The sequence below is a fragment of the Rhinoderma darwinii genome, chromosome 11, assembly GCF_050947455.1.
Source record: "Rhinoderma darwinii isolate aRhiDar2 chromosome 11, aRhiDar2.hap1, whole genome shotgun sequence".
Lineage (NCBI taxonomy): Eukaryota > Metazoa > Chordata > Amphibia > Anura > Rhinodermatidae > Rhinoderma > Rhinoderma darwinii.
In genome coordinates this window covers 69,120,400-69,143,024 of record NC_134697.1, presented here as the reverse complement: position 1 = coordinate 69,143,024, position 22,625 = coordinate 69,120,400, and the positions used below count along the sequence as shown (strand labels likewise).

General features: G+C 41.6%; 1 protein-coding gene across 2 annotated transcripts in view; it reads right to left on the bottom strand.

Moving 5' to 3' along the window:
• Positions 1-22,625, bottom strand: part of BMPR1A (bone morphogenetic protein receptor type 1A) — a 108,353-nt gene that overhangs the window by 46,035 nt on the left and 39,693 nt on the right. The window contains exons 2-3 of one of the 2 annotated variants that reach the window (XM_075841716.1): positions 20,835-20,941; positions 1,209-1,358 (exon numbers count right to left, since the gene is read on the bottom strand). In XM_075841716.1, coding sequence (XP_075697831.1) covers positions 1,209-1,293 — 85 coding nt within the window. In that variant the 5' untranslated portion in view covers positions 1,294-1,358; positions 20,835-20,941. The remainder of the gene's footprint in view (positions 1-1,208; positions 1,359-20,834; positions 20,942-22,625) is intronic. The other variant, XM_075841717.1, reaches the window with a different exon arrangement.

Here is a 22,625-nt window from a genome sequence, read left to right as displayed (position 1 = left end):
CCCTTCAGAATAGCAGGAGACTGTTCCCACCAAAGCTTATCTCTTTAGGCTCCCAGAAGTAAGAATCTTTTGGTCCAGAGCCTCAGGTGATTTGGTTCAGCAGTAAAGGACCTTCAAGGATGTGATGCCATTTTTGCCAACACACTCAAACAGCGAAAGGAACAGGGGATGTAGGAACAGGGGATGTTCCTATGAAGTATCGCTACTCCGTAGGGAGAAGGGTCTTAACCATCTTTGTTGAAAATCATTTCCAGCAATTACAGGCTAGGAAAGAGAAAGCGAGGACTTTTGGCGATTAATATTCCACCTGAATATTCCTGAGGCTGGAATGGTTGTCCTGCTTGGAGCGGGCCTTCACCAAGATATTGTCCAGGTAAGAAATGAAGACAAATCGCCTGGAACAAAACAGGTGCCGTCTCTGTGAATAATCTGGGCCAGCGGCAAGCCCGAATTGAATAGTTATGACCAGGAAATTACATGAACCAACTACAAAACTAAGGAAGCGCAGATGAGATCCTGCAAAGGGAATTTGATAGATGATAGGAATTCTCCATGCTCCATGGACAGTACCGCCAAATAGCATATCTACTTTTTGTGGGCTACAAAATGGTTGAGCAGATGAACGGCATTGTCAATTTCCTGAAATAAAAGCAGCTTCGAAAAAGGAACGAAAAGGAAAATGAGGTTCTCCCCATTGTGCAAGGTCTTCTGTAAACTATGCAGTCAACCATACGGACAGACCCAGTCACGTGAACAAAAGGAGTAGAAAGTGGCAATAAAATAAGAAATAATTTTCTATTGGAAATACTAGTATCAAGAGAATATGCATGGCTGCAAGTCAAAAATCAAAATTTGTGCTATTCACTTAGCATGAAAATAAATAAATAATTGTTTTCTATTCGAAAAGCTACTATGTCTTCTAAAAACAATAGTAACAGTCAAGGACTGGCAAGGCTTGACAGTGCTTACATCTATACTTAGTTGCCGTTACAACCTTTATACCGGTCACATGGATGCAACGTCACAAGCGAAAGACATTACAGCTGCCACATGGCATACGCTTCACATAGAAGAGACAAGGGAGAATGCACACATGGGATATACTGATATCATGCTTTTTTTATTCTTTCCAGCAAACCTACAATGTCTCAGAAAACCCTGTGAGCACATATAGTTCTATCAAAGTGACAGGAGACAAGATCACGCACCTTGAATGTGAACGGCTAATAAAACACATCCGACCAAAGCTGCAGCAACACGTTCTACCATTTTTACGTTCTTCAATGGCTGCATTTCACCAAATCACAGAAGCGCAGAGGAGCTACGTGCAGTATCCTCTTTTTTCTTTGGTAGCGATCCTAGAAAACAGAAAAATAAAAATCATGAGTTCTATTCCACAATGTAATAACGATGTTTGTATTCATTTTTACACAAACCTTTGTAATTCATAAATTACTTAAAATGAGTCCCAAATGTTAATCGTAGTGTCCTACATGGTAGCAGCATCTATATAGCAGCAGGAGCTGAACAGATGGATATATAGTATTGTAGGAATAGATTCAGTAGAATAGGTTATGTATTTGTTTCAATCCCTACTCACTCTGTTTATAAATCCATTGGGCGGTACTACTCAGAGACTGATAAATATCTAAGTATGATACATACAGGGAAGGCTGTCAATCACGGAGCAGGACCACCCACTGGACTCCAAGCCAGAGCAAGTAGGGATTAAAACCAACACATTACAAATGGTACTGAATCTTTTCCCACAAAACTATATATCAGGCTTCGTTCACATCTGCGCTAGGGTGCCATTCCGACAGAGCTTTCCATCAGAACGGGACCCTGACACAAGACTCAATCTGTTCAGCTCCTCCAGCTATATTGCAGGCTGTCCACCAATAGGGCACCATGATTAACAAGACCGGTTCACTTTTATGCGACACATGCGTAGCTTAAATATTTTAGTGATACATCATTTTCCATGTAGTTACTATAATGCTTAGACTTGATCGCTAGGGCTAAAATAGTCAAATTTGTAGCGGAGAGGACAGAAATTGTGATACCACTCACACACCTAAACCGTTAATATAGACAAAGGAGATTTGTGTTAAGATGAATGGAAAGCAAATTTTGGCTTTCATTGGCCTCTTGTTTCGGTGAGCTTGACCTGCACGACCCTGTCAGCCTGGCGCTATTCCTGAATGGAATAATTTGTATTTGTTCAAGGATGTGCCTCAATTACTGTTAGTGGCGGCTTCCACCATAAATAACTCAATCTGTCTGTTCATCAGAACCTAAGAACTTTTCTTTTTAATTGGGGCGCTGGCGCTATTTAACACACAGGCAAATTAGTGGTGGAGCAAAAGGATTCCTGTCATTTCCAATTTCACTGGGTAAGGGGCACGCAGCCTTCGACCTGTGGCCTACTTTTCACACATCTGTGACTTTTCAGTAATTAGGAAACAAAAAGGATTCATCACCACAAGGGAAGGGAGACAGGCTAGCAACAGGGGGGAACCATATTAAAAACAAAAAAGACTGCAGGACGATCATGTGCAGCAAGATAGGCTGGGACACACAATGGACTTGGCACCTGTAATTCACAGATGAAGCTTTCTTGAAATGAGGAGGGTAGGGGGATTTAAAGAGGGGGTGTTGACATGCACATGATAAATTCTGCAGACTTGGTCAACTACAAACAGGGATTGCACAGATATCTGGCAGATAACTGCAGGAGGATTCTTGAACAATTTTGGGGATTAAAAAAAAAACCTCAAGTTTCTGACAATTCCTGGTTGAATAAGAATATAGTCTAGGAGTGATCCTCACTAGGTTGGCTCAAGAGAACAATCACCTTGACAAAAAGTACAAGTTATCTTAGAGTGACTTTTTCTCCAGCATTGGCCCCTTCAAAACCGCTGATCGGTGGGGGTGCTGGGAGTCTGAGCCTGACCGATCAGGTATTCATGGCCTATCATGAGGATAGGACATCAATTTCTTAGAACTGGACAATCCCTTTACGCATCATACCCCTGGCTGTAATGAGATTGGGGGAGAAAACCATGTTGTAAGCTTCAGTTATTAGCGTTTCTTACATCAACAGAAAAATCATATTTTCTACTGAACGTCATTATTTAGTCTTCAGATGTTTATCACCGTCATAATGGACATTGGGTTAGTGTGTGAGGTACATGAATGGGATAATTACTATTAATGTGAGGCACATGGAGGTTCAAAATGCATAATACCTTGTGCCTCACATGAATAAGTGAAGGAAAGCCGTTTTGATTTTCTAACCGCGTAAACATCATAAATGATGCTATAAATTTGTTATTACTGTCGCAACGATACTAAATGTGTATTTTACGTATTCAGATTTATTTTAATGTTTATTGTGATTTTTTTTTTTTTATATAATCTATCTCTCACTGGTAAAATTAACCTAGCCTAAAAATTCTAGACTGTTCATGACTTTGACAGTGGGCAAACTTACAAAATCAGCAAGGGATCAAATACTTATTTCCTTCACTGTATATATCTACATGTGAGGAGTGTGTGTGTGTGTGTGTGTGTGTGTGTCTGTGTGTGTGTGTGTGTGTGTGTGTGTGTAATATATATATATATATATATATATATATAGCTACGTGTGTGTGTGCGTGTGTATATAAATAAATAAAAAGGTCCTATAGCAGGACGGAAATGTTACAGCTTGTGCTGACTTATTAAACTACCATTTTTTTCACTATCACGGAGTGCTGTGGGATTTTTTATTATATATATATATATATATATATATATACACACACACACACACACACACACACACACACTCGTAGGTAGATAGATAGGTACGCACGCACACACACAAATAGATACATAGCTAAAGCCACATGCTGGGATTTCACAGCTATTTTAAAAAAGTAGTAGCTACAGTTTGTCCACAGAATAAGATTCTATTCAGACCTGCGCTCGTATTTCCGTTATTCTGTTCAGTCATAGGAATAGAACGAAAACATTAATTCCAGCACGGTCAAATCAGGGACACCAACGGCGCCTGACGGAACTCATTGATCTCCGTCTCGGTGTCCATTGTTTTATTGGAAAAATTTGCGCAGCATGCTGCACTATTTTGTCCAGCATTATCGACTGGATCTGTGACAGACTCCAATAGAGATGTGAACATAGCCCAACATAAAAATCACTTGGAAATCTATTATATATTGCTTGTTAAGGCTTGGATTACTCTATTGATAAAAGTCTTACTACAAAGAGCCAAGGTGTGGACCTAGCCTTATCATGCATGCTTTTAGGTTGTGTCAGTGGTAATGCAAGGGTTTCCACAAGTAAAATCATTTGCATCTTGCCCCTGTTCCAATAGCAAAGACAGACTAATCAGATCGGGGCCAAATTGTCCTATGTCCTATGCCTAATAAAAATCCTTCCTTATCAGTCATCATGCACCTAGCATAGGATGCAATTGTTTACACTTTGAACTGATTTCCCCAGGGCCGGAAGTGCTGGTGACAATCAAGTTACCATCCCGGGCATTCCATCAAGTCATGCTTTGTTTTCCCTAACGTTATAATCAGCAAGCGGGGACGGGCAACCTCCAGCAACTACCACAGAATTCCTAGAAGAATGATCACATAAAAGGAGCACTCTGCATTGAGCCATTTCCAACAGTTCTATGTAACGTTATATAATTATTATTACATTTACAGTTGTAGGGAGTCACTATCCTATTGGATGGTATGCTGCAATACACCGTGTTCCAAATTATTATGCACATTGGATTTAAGTGTCATAAACATTAAAATATTAGTTTTTCAATTAAACTCATGGATGGTATTGCGTCTTAGGGCTCTTTGGATCATTGTAATCACTCTGACACCTGTGATAATTAGTTTGTCAGGTGTGCCCAATCAAAGGAAAACTACTTAAGAAGGACGTTCCACATTATTAGCAGGCCACAGGTTTCAAGCAATATGGGAAAGAAAAAGGATCTCTCTGCTGCCGAAAAGCGTGAAATTGTCCAAGGTATTGCACTAGGTATGAAAACATTGCATATTTCAAGAAAACGTAAGCATGATCATCGCACTGTGAAAATATTTGTGGCTGATTCAGAGCACAGACGGGTTCGTTCAGATAAAGGCATAATGAGGAAGGTTTCTGCCAGACAAATGAATAGGATTAGGAGAGCAGCTGTTAAAATGCCATTGCAAAGCAGCAAACAGGTATTTGAAGCTGCTGGTGCCTCTGGAGTCCCGCAAACCTCAAGGTGTAGGATCCTCCAGAGGTTTGCAAGTGTGCATAAAGCGATTATTCGGCCACCCCTAAACAATGCTCACAAGCAGAAATGGTTGCAGTGGGCTCAGAAATACATAAAGACTAATTTTCAAACTGTGTTTACTGATGAGTGCCGTGCAACCCTGGATGGTCCAGATGGATGGGAGTAGTGGATGGTTGGTGAATGGCCATGTCCCAACAAGGCTGCGACGTCAGCAAGGAGGTGGCGGAGTCATGTTTTGGGCTGGAATCATGGGGAGAGAGCTGGTAGGCCCCTTTAGGGTCCCTGACGGTGTGAAAATGAGCTCTGCAAAGTACGTAGAGTTTATGACTGACCACTTTCTTCCATGGTACAAAAAGAAGAACCGTGCCTTCCGCAGCAAAATGATCTTCATGAATGACAATGAACCATCTCATGCTGCAAAGAATACCTCTGTGTCATTGGCTGCTATGGGCATAAAAAGGAGAGAAACTCATGGTGTGGCCCCCATGTTCCCTGACCTCAACCCTATTGAGAACCTTTGGAGCATCCTCAAGCAAAATATCTATGAGGGTGGGAGGCAGTTCACATCAAAACAGAAGCTCTGGGAGGCTATTCTGACATCCTGCAAAGATATTCAAGCAGAAACTGTCCAAATACTCACAAATTCAATGGATGCAAGAATTGTGAAGGTGATATCAAAGAAGGGGTCCTATGTTAACATGTAACTTGGCCTGCTAAGTTTTTTTTTATTTCAAAGAGCTTTTGATTTCTGTAAATATGACCTCCTGATGCTGCAAATTCAACAAATTACCATTTTAGTTCTCTTTACAACCTGTAAAATGTTTTGATCTCTGTTGTGCATAATAATGTGAAACAGCGCATTTTGAGCTTTTTACTTCTAAAAATAAATCTGTTATTAGATTTGTTCAATAAAATTTGCATTATACTCCAACGGTTAATGGCTTGAAGATTATACTGACTGTCATTTGCATCGACTATTTAGGAAAATCAGCGAAAAATAACATTTGCATAATAATTTGGAATTTGGAACGTGGTGTATAACATGGTCCAAAAGATGTGTTCTTTCCCAAGGTGGTAAGAATTCACCAGTGCCACCTTTGTAGTGGGGCGAAAGCAGTGAACTGTATGGACTCCACACTGCTCTGCTAGGAAGGTGCCATGTTCATACAAGCCGGTTTTGTATACAGAGAAAAAACATTGGGGACCCACTGCTGTATAGCGTTTACAAAATAAATTATATACTACACAATAAAACATTTTCACAGAAATCTTAACACAGGCTCAACGCTACTCCTGTGCCAATGATGAAATGGTTAATAAATTATATTTAAACGGGCATGGCCATATTACAATATATTAAATTAAAGATAAATCTATAAAACCAGACGACATTTTCTCATTTTACAATCCCGGGAGGAATTCCTGGGCTCAGTTTCTGCTATTAAACATTTAGCAGGCAGCAAGTGGTTTACTTTTTCCTGTTTTCGTTCTTATCCCGAACCTTAGGAAGCCAGGTAATGGCGTATAATCGTAGCAACTTTCTGAATTTAACAGTGTTGCTCCTCAGACATGAGAATATAAATAGTTTCTTCATGGAAAGGGTTACACACACACACAGAAAATTGAAGCCAGAAGAAAGTGATCCAGGGTCCTGCATTTCTTGAATTAACATCTGCAGTCTTTCCTCCTGGCCAAGTGCCAGCACACTAAAAAAGCAGAGACGCAAGGACCCTCCTCTTCCTTGAGCTCCTGCCCCCTAAGGCAGCCTCAGGCGCCCTGTCTGACATGCTTTTCAAGGCGCGCTCGACTACAGGCCAGACATCCTGGCTCCACTGCCATTGTGTGCAGGGGGCTACTCTGCTCCTTATCCAAGGCCCGGATTAGCATAAGAATACCATCCTCCCTTGAATCCGCAGCCTTCTGTTTTAATACCTGGCAAATTTCTCTTTTCCCCCTTTAGTATAATTTCTCCACAAATCATTTCATCTCGTTCAGAAATAACACTTTACAGGCGAGGACAACCCATCATATAACACATGCCTATTAATTTAAGCCTTCGCTGAGGGACGAGCCTCGGCTGCAGAGGGCGTATTAGGGAAGCTGGGCAGTAGATGTCCCATTGCCAGATTTCTTACTTCCGGTTGACATTTTATTATGCAGAAAAGCTTTAAAACACAACACAAGCAGGGAATCAAAACAGACAAAACCTGTCCGAAAAGGCTTCATCTAAGGCTGGGTTCACATGACCTCTTTTCAGACGTAAAGGAGGCGTTTAACGCCTCGAATTACGTCTGAAAAAACGGCTCCAATACGTCGGCAAACATCTGCCCATTACTTTCAATGGGCTTTACGATGTTCTGTGTCGACGACCTGTCATTTTACGCGTCGCTGTCAAAAGACGGCGCGTAAAATTACAGCCTCGTCAAATGAAGTGCAGGACACTTCTTGGGACGTAATTGGAGCAGTTTTTAATTGACTCCAATGAAGAACAGCTCCAAATTATGTTCGTAAAAGACGCCCCGCAAAACGTGAGTACGAGCAATTACGTCTGAAATTCAGGCGCTGTTTTTTCCTGAAAACAGCGCCGTAATTTCAGACGTTATTGCAGTTATCGTGTGCACATACCCTAAGAGCAAGTCGTAATTAACCACTTAAGGACACAGCTATAACTTTATTTCATGTTGATGTAGCTGGATTTTTTTTGCAAGGCGAGTTGCATTTGTTTAGAACCACTTTTGAGTGCACAAAACAGTGTTGTTTAGGTCTCTTTCTTACTTTTTCCTGCTGTGAATGTAGATTTTTTTTTTTGTGCACCGTTCATTATAAATTACACATTACCTTTATTGTTATGGCTATGGGAAAACTAATAGGTAGGGTTTTTTGAAAGTTTTTTTTTTTGATTGATAATGTAAAATTTAAAAAAGAAATAAAAAACATTAATTGAAACCTGTGTGTCATGAATTTAGAGCACCATGAATTTGCTGTTGAATACCAGCGTTATGAATGTAAGGCAGTGATGACAGGACCTGCAGAAGGATGGCTGCGATTGACACCTGGCCTCCCACGCCAACGACCTAAATCGGAGATAACTCCGATCTCGGCCATTTAACCCCTTAGATGCAACGGTCAATACTGACCGCAGAATCTAAGTGATAAGAACAAAGGGAGTGGGCTTCCTCTGGTTCCCAATCACCAGTCCCCGTGACACATTATGGCTGCTAAATATGGCAGCCAGGGGCCTAAGAAAGATCCCTATGGTTGCCATATGTAGATGCTTATTAAGCAGTGCACTAGGCATGGTCTAATAGGCGAATAGCAGTGCCAGTCATTGAAAAAACTATTTTTTCCATGAAAATAGGATTCATTGAAAAAAAATTATCATAAAAATATAAAACTTTATGGAGATATTCAATTTGAAATGACGCACAGAATAAAGCTTATACCGCTTAGAAAAGTTTTTAAAAAAAAGCAAATAAGAGTTGAGAACTAGGATATATGTATGCCAAAATGGTGCTATTAAAAATCATAACTACCACGTATATGTATGTAAACGAAAAAACTTATAAGTTATAGATGTCAGAACCAGGGCCAGCGTCAGCACCCGGCAAACCCGGGGGCCCCCTTGACTTCCATGTGCTGACGCTGCCGTCGTTAAGGCATCACTGCATACATAGACAGTGATGTAAGAAGGAGAGGAGTCCCAGGCAGAGCGCTAACGGCTATGCTCCGGGGAAAGCCCTGGATATCGCTGTCCACATATGGACAGTGATGTCAGGACCAGAGCAGTGACCCAGCCTGGCGTAGCTAGCAACTGCGACCACACAGCCACACAGCGCTGACCGCGCTAGTCCCGCTTCCAACTGAGCCTGCGTCTGTAGGTTGGGTTGAATGCTGTAGCCTCGCAGGACAGTGCAGAGGAGGAAACGGATCCTCCACATGTCGTGGGAACGGGGGTAGGTAAGTAATTACGTTATTTTTCTATTTGGTACATATGGGGGCATTATACTAGGTATGGGAGGGGGATCATATTGTAGCTGCTGAGGGGGCATTATACTGTATGGCAGGTATTATACTGTATGGGTCAGCTATGGGGGCATTATACTGTATGGGGAAGCTATGGGGGGCATTATACTGCGTGGGGAATTATACTGTGTGGGGCAGCTATGAGGAGCATTATACTGTATGGGGGCATTACTGTACAGGGCAGCTGTGGGGGACATTATACTGTGGGGGAATTCATGGGGTCTGTCGGGCAAGGCAGCTGGGCATAGGCGTGCGCAGGGGTCTGTTGGTGTTGGGGAGGGTTAGGGGTGCCTAAGCTGAACTCTTGCACCACGGCCCATGAGCCTTTAGCTATGCCACTCCCAGGCAGAGTGCTAGTAGTTCTCTGCCCAGGACTATGGCTCTGGGGTTGCCCCTGACAACAAAATAAAATGTATATATATATATATATATATACATACACACACACACACACACACACACACACACGGACAGTGAAGTCAGGGGCTGTGTGGCACTACCTGGGAGGAGGGGGCTGTGTGGCACTATCTACAGAGGGCACTCAATTTATGGGAGTACAAGCTGGGGGCCTAACTTCTATATGGGGGCATAAACTGGGCCTAACGTCTATATGGGGACACAAAGTTAAGATTTTTGCCATTTTACCGCCGCCGTGAGTTCCCTGCAAAGGGGCCCACTAAGTCTGTGTCATCCAAGGGCCCACATAAACTTGGAGCCGGCCCTGGTCAGAACACTAGGCAGAAAAAAAAAAAAATTCCCTGCATCCTAAAAACCCCAAAATTGTCTGCATCCTTAAAAGGTTAGTCACAAGAACCTGACAGGACAGCATTTGGGCCCTTTGTTAGGGCTAACTCTCATACACAGACACCTCAGGACCTAGCTGGGGCTCATTGAGAACAAAGATTTTTACCTTTGTTTATAGGTTTACACCTCATAGGTGTCACGATCAGCATATATGGAGTAAAACATCCAGCAGTTTTCACCAATCACAGCATTTAGTGCATGAGCAGCTGTCGATAGCAGGAACATGACTTCTAGATGCATCCCACAGAGCAGGAAGTGGTTAATGTGGTTTTCTGGTTATATGGAAATAAAGCTATATTACCGCTGTACTACTTTCTAGCACATCGGGTATGAAATCCTAAGCATTTTGAACCTTGTGTACTAGGGTGAAAACACCTTTACATTCGGAGCGTGGACTACGTTCTGTTGCATGCACAGTTATGTACAAAAATATCCTCCCATCTTGTGTCTACAGCTACTATGTAACCATCGAGAACCACAGATCTGCAAACACACGCTAGCAAATGTTACAGGTATCATGTAAACATGGCCGGAAAGGGGGGGGGGGGTGTGACTACATTAGAGCATATGAACACACACGTGACCGCTGCCATATTACATCATATGGCCAAGGACACTGGAGGTCTTTGCTGTTTACATGGGCAGCAACACAAATTTAATATTGAAGCATTAACTCATAATTTGTGTATTTAGCACGGGTTCATATTAAGTGGCCTTAGACTTCATGAAAAAGAGCAACAGAATACAGTATAATCAGACCAGAAGGCTATGTCCGACTTTGAAAGCATTTTTATTTATTTTTATTGCTTCAAGGCTATATAAAAAATAAAAATAAATGGTTTGGTTTTTTGTATACAACTCCTATGCAGTTCTATGTGTCTTCATGGTAACAGACAAGATACTGCAGTCATGCTCTGTGCATTGCTAGGTGGGGGTAAGTGCTACATTGGTATGGTAATGTTCTAGCATATATTATTTTAAGGCTGGGTTCATAAAGTTTTTTGCAGGCCGACAATCTGCCTTAAAATTCCATTTGGAATTTTTAGGGAGATTTTGCTCTGCCTGCACGCCAATTTTCGCAGAGTTTTTGCCCACAGCCATTGAGCGCCGCAGGTAAAAAACGCTGTGAAATACACTTTCTCTGCCTCCCATTGGTGTCAATGGGAGGTCAGAGACGTAAAAGCCCGAAGATAGGGCATGTCCCTTCTTTTTTAAATCATTGAAATTAATGGGAGGCATTTTCAGCCGTTTTTTGACGTGTTATCTTAAGAGAGCAGATCCAAAAAGAGGGAAGAAGTACAAGTCTTTCTTTTATACTTTTCCAGTTTGGCTGGGTTGATACATTGTTCATTTGTTGATAATTCTGCAACAAAGTATAGTACAATGTAAATGAATGCGTTCCAACAAATCCCAATCACTTCTAGCAATAAAAAAAAAAAACCTGCATTCATGCCGTGTTGCGGAAATGCTTCAGATTTTCTCAACTTTTTCCATCCAGAGAGAGAGAGAGAGAGAGAGAGAGAGAGAGAGAGAGAGAGAGAGAGAGAGAGAGAGAGAGAGAGAGAGAGAGAGAGAGAGAGAGAGAGAGAGAGAGAGAGAGAGAGAGAGACCGAGACGAGGAGAGAGAGACCGAGACGAGGAGAGAGAGACCGAGACGAGGAGAGAGAGAGACCGAGACGAGGAGAGAGAGAGACCGAGACGAGGAGAGAGAGACCGAGACGAGGAGAGAGAGAGAGAGACAGAGACCGAGACGAGGAGAGAGACAGAGACCGAGACGAGGAGAGAGAGAGACAGAGACGAGGAGAGAGAGAGAGAGAGACAGAGACCGAGACGAGGAGAGAGAGACAGAGAGAGAGAGAGAGAGAGAGAGAGAGAGAGAGAGAGAGAGAGAGAGAGAGAGAGAGAGAGAGAGAGAGAGAGAGAGAGAGAGAGAGAGAGAGAGAGAGAGAGAGAGAGAGACCGAGACGAGGAGAGAGAGACCGAGACGAGGAGAGAGAGACCGAGACGAGGAGAGAGAGAGACCGAGACGAGGAGAGAGAGAGACCGAGACGAGGAGAGAGAGACCGAGACGAGGAGAGAGAGAGAGAGACAGAGACCGAGACGAGGAGAGAGACAGAGACCGAGACGAGGAGAGAGAGAGACAGAGACGAGGAGAGAGAGAGAGAGAGACAGAGACCGAGACGAGGAGAGAGAGACAGAGACCGAGACGAGGAGAGAGAGACAGAGACCGAGACGAGGAGTGAGAGACAGAGACCGAGACGAGGAGAGAGAGACAGAGACCGAGACGAGAGAGAGACAGACATGGAGAGACACACAAAGACAGACATGTCGCGCGAGGCCCTCCACACATATTTGTTTAGTGGGTTCAGCCAACCTCCCTCATGTGTATGGCAGCTTTGGACATAATCCCATCACCTAGCAAGCGTGTCATTTGACATCTACCTTAGATGGAATGCATGGATACGCCGAATAAAATTATATTTAATTTCTCAGACCAGTGGCAAATAAAGAAGGACACGCTTATTACAACATTCATACAGCGCAATACAAATACAAGATAGAAAACAACTACGTTTCAGGCAGTATTTACTAGTACACATGATTAACACCATATTAACGGTTTGTTATACTTGGCACTGCTCAGAACACCCATTCCAATGACTGTCAGAAAGCACAGCTCCAGATATAGGCGAAAATGGGAACAAACTCGAACATAAGACAGGATATCCACCATTCTGAAGGGACAACCTCATTTTTTTCTTTGCTTAGTATTCTAATTTGTACAATGTGAAAAGCAATTCAATCAGCCTCAGATTTATTAAAGGTGCACACAGACAAATAATCCATTGACAGCCATCTCACCCGACTCTTCCATAAGCATGCATACCAGTATCACCCAGACATGCATGTTTATCTCCATAGGAATAAAGGATGGGACAGGTAAAAATTCAACCTATCCAGGGCTTCTTTATCGCAATAAGACGGTAAGGCTGTGCCCACACAAATAAGACTCTTTAGAACATTCACCTGGTGTTCCACACATTTTATTGCCAGATTATTGCTGTAGACTAGCTTGGCCAATAGAGATCAGCCCAATACCCTAATTAACATGCTTTTTTCAGTTACTGCCAGCAAAACAAAGACATCAGATCAAAACCATCCATCTTTTCCATTCTTGTTTCCTCCCTTGACCAGCCTCACCCAATAGTACGGAGATTAGCAGGATCTGCCCAAAAAAATTCCATAATCTATGAATAGCTTTAGCTGCGGCACAAAATCACTAACCGCTCACCTGTGCCACACAAAAAGGTTACAATTTCCTTAGCCACATAGAAGTGAAAGGTGAATGAAGAACTTCTTGTTGGCAGAATTATCGATTCCACCGGTCATTAAATAGATCGGATCTGCTCCGTCATTCTCTGTAAAATAGGTTACATTGTAGCTAAATGGCTATAACCACCATGTACAAGTAAATTTTTTTCCTATTGTAACGCATAAGATTAATACGTTTAAATATATATCTACAGGTGCAAAAAAAAACAAAAACACAAAAAAAACCCAGCAAAGCCGTAATTTTGATCTGAAATTATGGACGGTACAAAGCACTGATCCATTCATTTATATTGCCCATGGACACCTTCCCTCTGTCACCGATCGGCGGCCCACAGCTGCCGACAGGTTGCCAAGGCAGCCGTGGCTGAACAAAGGCCCCCAAAGCCTGCCCTGGCTATATGCCTATTAGGCTGAACCAGGGCCTAATGAATTGCATGTCAGTTTTACATGGACAGGCAGTAATGCTTTGTTATACGAAGTATACCAAAGCATTATATCTGCTAGCAGAAGATCGCATGGTGAAGTCCTCTTGTAGGACTAATATAAAAAAAAAAAAAAGTTAAATCAAGTTTGTTTTTAAAAAAATTACAGTAAAAAAAAAATTTAAATAAAACCACTTTTTCCCATAAAATGTGGATTTCCAAGAAGTGTAAAAAAAAAAGAAACATCTGGTATCGCCACAATCGTAAAGACTAGTACAATAAGGTGAACACATTTTTTACCATTCCCCAAAACATAAAAAGTGTGTCAATAAGTCCCATGTACTCCAAAATAATACCAATGAAAACTACATCTCGTCCCGCAAAAAAACAAGCCCACATATGGCTACAAGGACAGAAAATGTAAAAAAAAAAAAAAAGTTACGGCTCTTGAGAAGCGGCGATGCAAAACAAACACAAATAATTTCCGTTTAAAAGTGTTTCAATTGTGCAAATATAGTGAAACATAAAAAAAACCTGTAAGATTGGTATCGCTGTAATCGTAATGATCCATAGAATAAAGATAATACGTTATTTACACTGCATGTTAAAAAGAGCACCTATACCAGTGTGAACGCTGTGAACGGGAATAAGAAAAGAAAGAGGATCGCAAATCCAGGTGGAGTGGTGAGCAGTTCAGATTTTAAACACCTTCATGCGTGGTTAAAGAGTCTCATAGCCCCAAGTCCTTCTACATTATAATATATATCATCTGGATAAGTGAGTACGGAAACCGGACTCGTAGGAAGCAAATTTTAGTCTGTTAAAGTGGCTTTGCTTGCTTTGTATCTGTGCCCTATCGGTCGGCTTGTAAAAAATATTATAATATAAAATATATATTATATATATACACACACACACACACACACACACACACACACACACACACACACACACACACATATATACACACACACACATACATACATACACACGCGCGCGCTTCTCAATGAATTAGATCAAAAAGTTAATTTCACTAATTCAATTAAAAAAGTATATATACATACACCTTTTGTATCATTTTGTTGGAATGTGCTGTTCAAATTTTTGTTGTGTTTTATGTGAGTCGTGTATGTGGAGTTAGTCACTGCCTCCATTTTTGTTCTTGCACTCCTCACATTCTGCCCTGGCTGATTTTAATTAGTTTAGTGCTGGTTTCTAGCATCCCCTGATATATATGTAGGCTTAGTCCCAGTTCTGGGTGTATGTGCAGAGTAGGTCCCCACCTTAGAGGTCGCCTTGTCGTGGCAGGTGGGCTAACACTTTTTGATCAAAATGTGCACTAAGAACCTTCCTATTTGTAAGTAGATTTAGCAGTAATGCATATTTATATATATTTAGTGGCATTAGTGTTCGCAGTGTGCTGTCGCCATTTATTTTTCTGATATATGTGTACGTACGTACGTACGTACGTACGTACGTACGTACACAGACAGACGGCGCCCTACATTGCTTCTTGCCCAGGGCCCTAGTTTATATAAGTTTATGAGTGCCAATTCCCCCCTTATGCTTTTGCGGAGCATTGTATAACATTTTACGTCTATATTACGGACGTATCACAGATGATTTTGCATCAGTATTGCATGAGATCCAGAATATTGAAGGGCTGTCTTCTAGGCAGATAAATGAACGACATTCGACAGACCTGTTAAAAAAAAAAAAAAATAAAGATGCCAATACTGATGACCTATGGATGCAATATGTATCCCATACGGGCCAAATACAGATGCATCCGGATTTACTCTCTGTAGACTTCAATGGGCGCAATATGGATGAAAGTGGTGCATGCTGTGTTTGTAAAATATATGCATGTTTTATAGGCCCATGTAAATAGCCTTATTGATGCCTTAGTTTGCTTGTACTTGTTGCATGAAATCTGTATTCATCAAACAGATCATTGCTGTTCAGCACCTACTGGATATAGTTACGTATCGATCGATCTAAACATCGATACGCCATATACAATGGATTGCAGGCAACAAACGAAGAAACAAACTTAAAAATGTTACACAGCATGCTGGAGAGGAACTTAGGTCATCAGCACCTATACATGAAGTAGTAAGCAGATTACATTAATAGTAGACAGCTGCACGTTTGGCCAGGCTGAATGTTCATGTTAAAGGCGATGAAGAAATGTTTGTTGATTCAAATGTGTCCAATTGGTTTTGATTAAGAATTTTGCCGTGTTTTTCTTCAGTATTCTCATACATTGAGGGCTACTTAATCCGTTCAGTGTGAAATCCTTCAGTGCAAAGGATGTGAAATCGAGTGCTATTCTTTCAACAAGTAGACAAAGCCGGGTTCAATGGCCATTTTTTTCAGTCTCCAAGATCCTGCCTGGACACAAGCTCCTGCCACTTCCGTCCAGAAAATACCCCAAATGTTGCAAAGGGACAGATTTAAAAGAGGTCAGGATACAACTTTTTTTTTTATTTTATTTAACAGTTTACTTTATGTAGTGTTTTTACATATAAGCAGTTTTAGAGCACCACTTGTGATATGCCCGATATGTGAAATAAGATCACATTTGTGGTGTCAGATCTCAAACCACCATTGACTTCCATATAGAGTGCTCAGAGATTTTTATTCCTTAACCACTAGGCGCACCACCACGCAACTGTATGTCCTGGTGGCCAGTGTCTTAGCGCACGAGGACGTACAGTTACTGCGCGGTTCCTTACACTTAGGCCTCATGTACATGACCGTAGTGGTGTGCACGGCCATGATTTGCGGCTCAGGCGGCCGCAGAGTGTCGCCCGCAAATCGCGGGCCGTGCACATGGCCACGTGCATTAATTTCAATGAGCCTGGACCGTAAAACACGGGTGTAATAAGTCCTGTCCATTCTTTTTGCAATCCAGGCTACTGGGCCACGCACAGTCTGAAAACCACGGTCGCATGCATGGGCCCGCACTTCACCCGCAGAATTGCGGCCACAAAAATAAGTTTGTGTGCATGGGGCCTTACTGTGAGTAACTGCCGTTACAGACAGTTGGAATACATTACACTACTAGGTAGTGTAATGTTGTCTAGCAGCGATCAGAGCTGGAGGGAAAAAAAGGAAGTGTAAAAGGTAAAAAATAAAAAAATAAAAATTATTAAAACGCGACAAGGCATTGAAAGCAAATCCAGCAATATCTACGCTCCAAAATTCAAATGGCGCTCCTTCCCTTCTGAGCCTGCCGTGGGTCCAAACAGCAGTTTATTACCACATATGGGGTAATTCCGTAATCGGGAGAAGATGCTTTACAAATGTTGGGGTGTATTTTCTTCTTTAGTCCTTGTAAATATTACAAATTCCTATGTTTCTTCAGAAAGTAGATTTTCATTTTCACAGACTAACTCCAATAAATATAGAAAAATACCTTGTGGGGTCAAAATGTTAACTATACCCCAAGATAAATTCCTTGAGGGGTGTAGTTTCCAAAACGGGATCACTTTCGGGGGGATTCCACTGTTTCGGCCCCACAAGACCTCTTCAAACCAGACATGGTGCCTGAAATATAATCTAAACATAAGCAGGCCCCAAAATCCTCTAGGTGCTCCTTTGATTCTGAGGCCTGTGTTTCAGCCCATTAGGATTATAGAGCCACATGTGGGATATTTCTAAAAACTGCAGAATCTAAGCAATAAATATTGAGTTGTGTTTCTCTGGTAAAAGCTTCTGTGTTACAGAAAACAAATGTATTACAAATGAATTTCGTCAAAAAAAAAAAAAAAAAACATTTGTAAATTTCCTCTTTACTTTGCTTTATTTACTGTGAAATGCTTAAAGGATTAAGAAACTTTCTGAATGCTGTTTTGAATACTTTGAGGGGTGCGGGTTTTAAAATGGGGTGATTTATGGGAGATTCCAATATATAAGGGCCTCAAAATCACATCAGAAAAAAACTGGTCCCTGTAAAAATAGCCTTTTGAAATTTTCTTGAAAATGTGAGAAATCGCTGCCAAAGTTCTAAGCCTTGTAACGTCCCAGAAAAATAAAAAGGACGTTCAAAAAACTATGCAAACAAAGTAGACATGTGGGAAATGTTAACTAGTGACTATTGTGTGGTAAGCAGATCCTTTAGAAAATGCTAATTTTTGAACATTTTCTCTGAATGTGTTTTTCACTGTTGGGTCTGGTGTCTCATCTTCCTCTTGACAATACCCTATACATTCTCTATGGGGTTTAGGTCAGGCGAGTTTGCTGGCCAATCAAGCGCAGTGATACTGTGGTTATTACACCAGGTATTGGTACTTTTGGCAGTGTGGGCAGGTGCCACGTCCTGCTGGGAAATGAAATCAGCCTCTCCATAAAGCTTGTCAGCAGAGGGAAGCATGCAGTGCTCAAAGATTTCCTTGTAGGCGGCTGCGCTGACTCTGGACTTGATATAACACAGTGGACCAACACCAGCAGATGACATGGCTCCCCAAACCATCACTGACTGTGGAAACTGACTGTGGAAAGTCACACGCAACTTGGATTGATACCTCTCCACTCTTCCTCCAGACTCTGGGACCTTGATTTCCAAATGAAATGCAAAATTTACTTACATCTGAAAACAGGACTTTGGACCACTGAGCAACAGACCAGTCCTTTTTCTCCTTAGCCCAGGTATGACGCTTCTAACGTTGTCTCTGGGTCATGAGTGGCTTGACACAAGGAATGCGACAGTTGTAGCCCATGTCCTGGATATGTCTGTGCGCTCTTGAAGCACTGACTCCAGCCGCAGTCCACTCCTTGTGAATCCCCCCAGATTCTTGAATGGCCTTTTTTAGACAATTTCAAGGCTGCAGTTATCCCTGTTGCTTGTGCACTTTTTCCTTCCTGACAGTCAATGGACTGTCTTCTGGACAACTGTCAAGTCAACAGTCTTCCCATGATTGTGTAACCTACTGAATCAGACTGTTGGACCATTTAAAGGCTTATGAAACCTTTGCAGGTGTTTTGTGTTGATTAGCTGAATAGAGACCTAATTATTGGTTTTCATTAATGGTTAGCCATAATCTTCAACATTAAAAGAAAAAAATGCTGGAAATAGATCACCCTGTGTTTAATGAATCTATAGAATATAGGAGTTTCACTTTTTGAATTGAATTACTGAAATAAATTAATTTTGATGATATTCAAATTCATTGAGAAGGACCTGTATATCCAACAGACTAAAATGTCTTCTATGCAATACATATCTGAGTATTTGCATTTCACATCCTATGGCTGTTATGAAAATGCAGCTCCCAGCATACCATGCCAGCAAAAGCTGTAGGGCCACAGGTTGCACACCATTTTATCAATGGTCAAAAATACAGCAGCAAAAACAAAAAATGAATGCCTCATATAAACAAAAGAAATTAAAGAGGCTCTGTCACCAGATTTTGCAACCCCTATCTGCTATTGCATGTGATCGGCGCTGCAATGTAGATTACAGTAACGTTTTTATTTTTAAAAAACGAGCATTTTTGGCCAAGTTATGACCATTTTTGTAGTTATGCAAATGAGGCTTGCAAAAGTCCAAGTGGGCGTGTATTATGTGTGTGTACATCGGGGCGTTTTTAATACTTTTACTAGCTGGCCGTTCTGATGAGAAGTATCATCCACTTCTCTTCAGAACGCCCAGCTTCTGGCAGTGCAGACACAGCGTGTTCTCGAGAGATCACGCTGTGTCGTCACTCACAGGTCCTGCATCGTGTCAGACGAGCGGGGACACATCGGCACCAGAGGCTACAGATGATTCTGCAGCAGCATCGGCGTTTGCAGGTAAGTAGCTACATCGACTTACCTGCTAACGCCGATGCTGCTGCAGAATCAACTGAAGCCTCTGGTGCGGATGTGTCCGACACGATGCAGGACCTGTGAGTGACGTCACAGATCTGCACTGCCAGAAGCTGGGCGTTCTGAAGAGAAGTGGATGATACTTCTTGTCAGAGCGCCCAGCTAGTAAAAGTATTAAAAACGCCCCGATGTACGCACATAATACACGCCCAGTTGGACTTTTACTTTTAAACACACCCACTTGGACTTTTGCAAGCCTCATTTGCATAACTACAAAAATGGTCATAACTTGGCCAAAAATGCTCATTTTTTTAAAAATAAAAACGTTACTGTAATCTACATTGCAGCGCCTATCTGCTGCAATACCATTGAAATCAATGGTAAAGGAAACGGAAACCTTTGTTCCGACAGAAAGCTCCAATGGAACGGAGCCGTAGTGCAGATGTGAACGAAGACTATGAAATACAGTTTCCGTTTCACGGCACACCGGCTGGTCGACGTAACCCATTGACTTTAATGAGTACCGTCAGGTTGTCCGTGGTTTTGCCGGAAACCGCAGCATGCTGCGCTATTGTTTTTCGTCTTTTCGGCCGGATCTGCGACTGAGGCCACTGTTGTTGCCGCCAACGCAGATGTGAACGAGACCATTTTTACCGGGAAAAACAACTTCTGTTATTGCAGCTCGTCCCCATTCAAGTGAATAGCGATAAATTGCAATACCATACCCAGCCCATGGACAAGAGCGCTGCGACTTCTGTGAAAAGAAATTATATATATTTTTTTCGAATCCTGGACAACTATTGTTAAGAACTTATCTTACGCTTGCCATGGACATAATTATGGTTAAAGATCCGACCAATGGTAATAAAAACGATCGGTTAAGAAGGAACGGCTCTATTGGTTGGAAGACTGTTCTTGATGTAAAATTCATCTCGATCCCTCGTATAGTGGAAATAATTTTTCGTGTATGGCCCCATTCCCAATTGGCGTTCTATCGAATCGAGATCAAAACTGTACGTCTATTGCCAGCTTAGAACGGGTCCGACCACTAGAACGACCTTGAGAAAGCAGGACCCGCTGCTTTTACCCCAATGAAAATATGGCAGAATGTGCACTGTTGAAGTATTACTGATAATGAAATACTTTACCTAATTCTATTGCACTGGGAAGTAGAGTCCTCCGAGAGATAAACAGCGATTTTGCCCCAGTTCATTAACTCCAATGCAGTATTAAACTGATGCATATTTTTGCAGACCTACAAAAGACAAAAACAAGACCTTGTGTGAAAAGTATTAACACACGTTAACGTGACAATATAAAGCCTTTACCTGTTGGATCTTGCCTATAGCAGAGACATTCAGTAAACAATTTTAGCACTGGGTTAATTTTACTTGCTTTGTGAGTAAATGTAACGTTGGAAGCATAAACCAAAAAACAGATAAAACCAATTCAAAAAATAAAATGGAATCCTGCAATAATCCCAGCTGCACCACCCAGTGGGTAATCTTATCTACTCATGGCAGTACTAAAGAAAAATTCCAGGATCCGCGTGACCTCCTCCCAAGGTTACTGAACTCCTTTTTTTTTTCCAATCCATTAGAATAAGTCATTTGTAACGTGCAATTGTTTACTCTGAGGTAGATGCCAGAGAATCGTAACCCTGCAGAGAATATCAAATAACATCTGCTCTTATAGAATATAGACTGATTTACCCACAGAGCATTTGAACAACATATTATAGAACTGCCACTTAAAAAAGTACTGTCACGTCATTTTATTTTTCACTATTTTCACCTTTTGCTATTCAAAGAATCCAACAAATGTAGATGCACAAGTATCAAGCTATATAAAAATGTAAAACACCTGTAAATATACAACATTCATATTTGCACCCCGGTTTCCATTTATAAAAGAAACTACAACGCAGTTCCAAATCTGTCATATAACGGATAACAATATCCATATATGGGCAGGGACATCAGGAGTTTCCCATGGCTCCAGCGCTGGACCCAGGAAAGTGAAGTATAATAATAGTTTAGCTTTTTTATGTGACACTAATTATTTATTTTGTGTTTTTTTACAGGCTTGGTTGTTGGGCCACTTCGGATTCGAGGACTACTTAGAGGGTTGTTATTCTATTCTCAATTAAATGGCTAATGAGGGTTGCGCGTTTTTTTTTTTTTACATTTTAATAAAAAGAAAGCTTTTTTAGGTCTGTATTTTTTTTAAACTATATTACTACTGCCTTAGTAACGGCCACTGTCTGATTGACAGCATCCACTACTAAGGAGGGGCTTAGCGTTAGCTGGTGAAAAGGCTAACACTAACAACCCTCTCCAATTATAAACCCGGTACCCACACCATCAGGGGTACCGGGAAGAGCCAGGTACGATCCAGTACTCTACTAGCTGTAGTAATGGACGGGAACTGGGACGGCCGCAAGCTGATAGTATTAGGCTGGGAAAAGCCAAAAACCGTGGCCCTTTCCACCTTAGTAATGCTACTCTGCTGCTGAAATGTTGTATCTGGCTGGTATCTATTTTTTTCTAAATAAATTAATAATTAGAAAAAGAATAATGTGCCTCCCCCCCTATTTTTAATAACTAGCCAGATAAAACAGATCAGCAGACAAGCACTACTAGGATGGGAAGGGCACAGTATTTGGGCTTTCCCAGCCTAATAATACCAGCCTGGAGCCACGCCAATGCCCGGCCATCACTACAGATGGTCAGATACTGGAACATACCTGGCACATCCCAGTACCCCTGGTGGGTAACGGGGTAATAATGGGAGTGGTTTAGTGTTAGCTATTTCACCAGCTAACACTAAGCCCCTCCTTAGTAATGGACACTGTAAGACAGCGACCTTTACTTAGGCAGTAGTAATATAAACTATTTTATGGAGAGTAAGAAAACAGTCGTCATCGAAGTAGTCCTCGA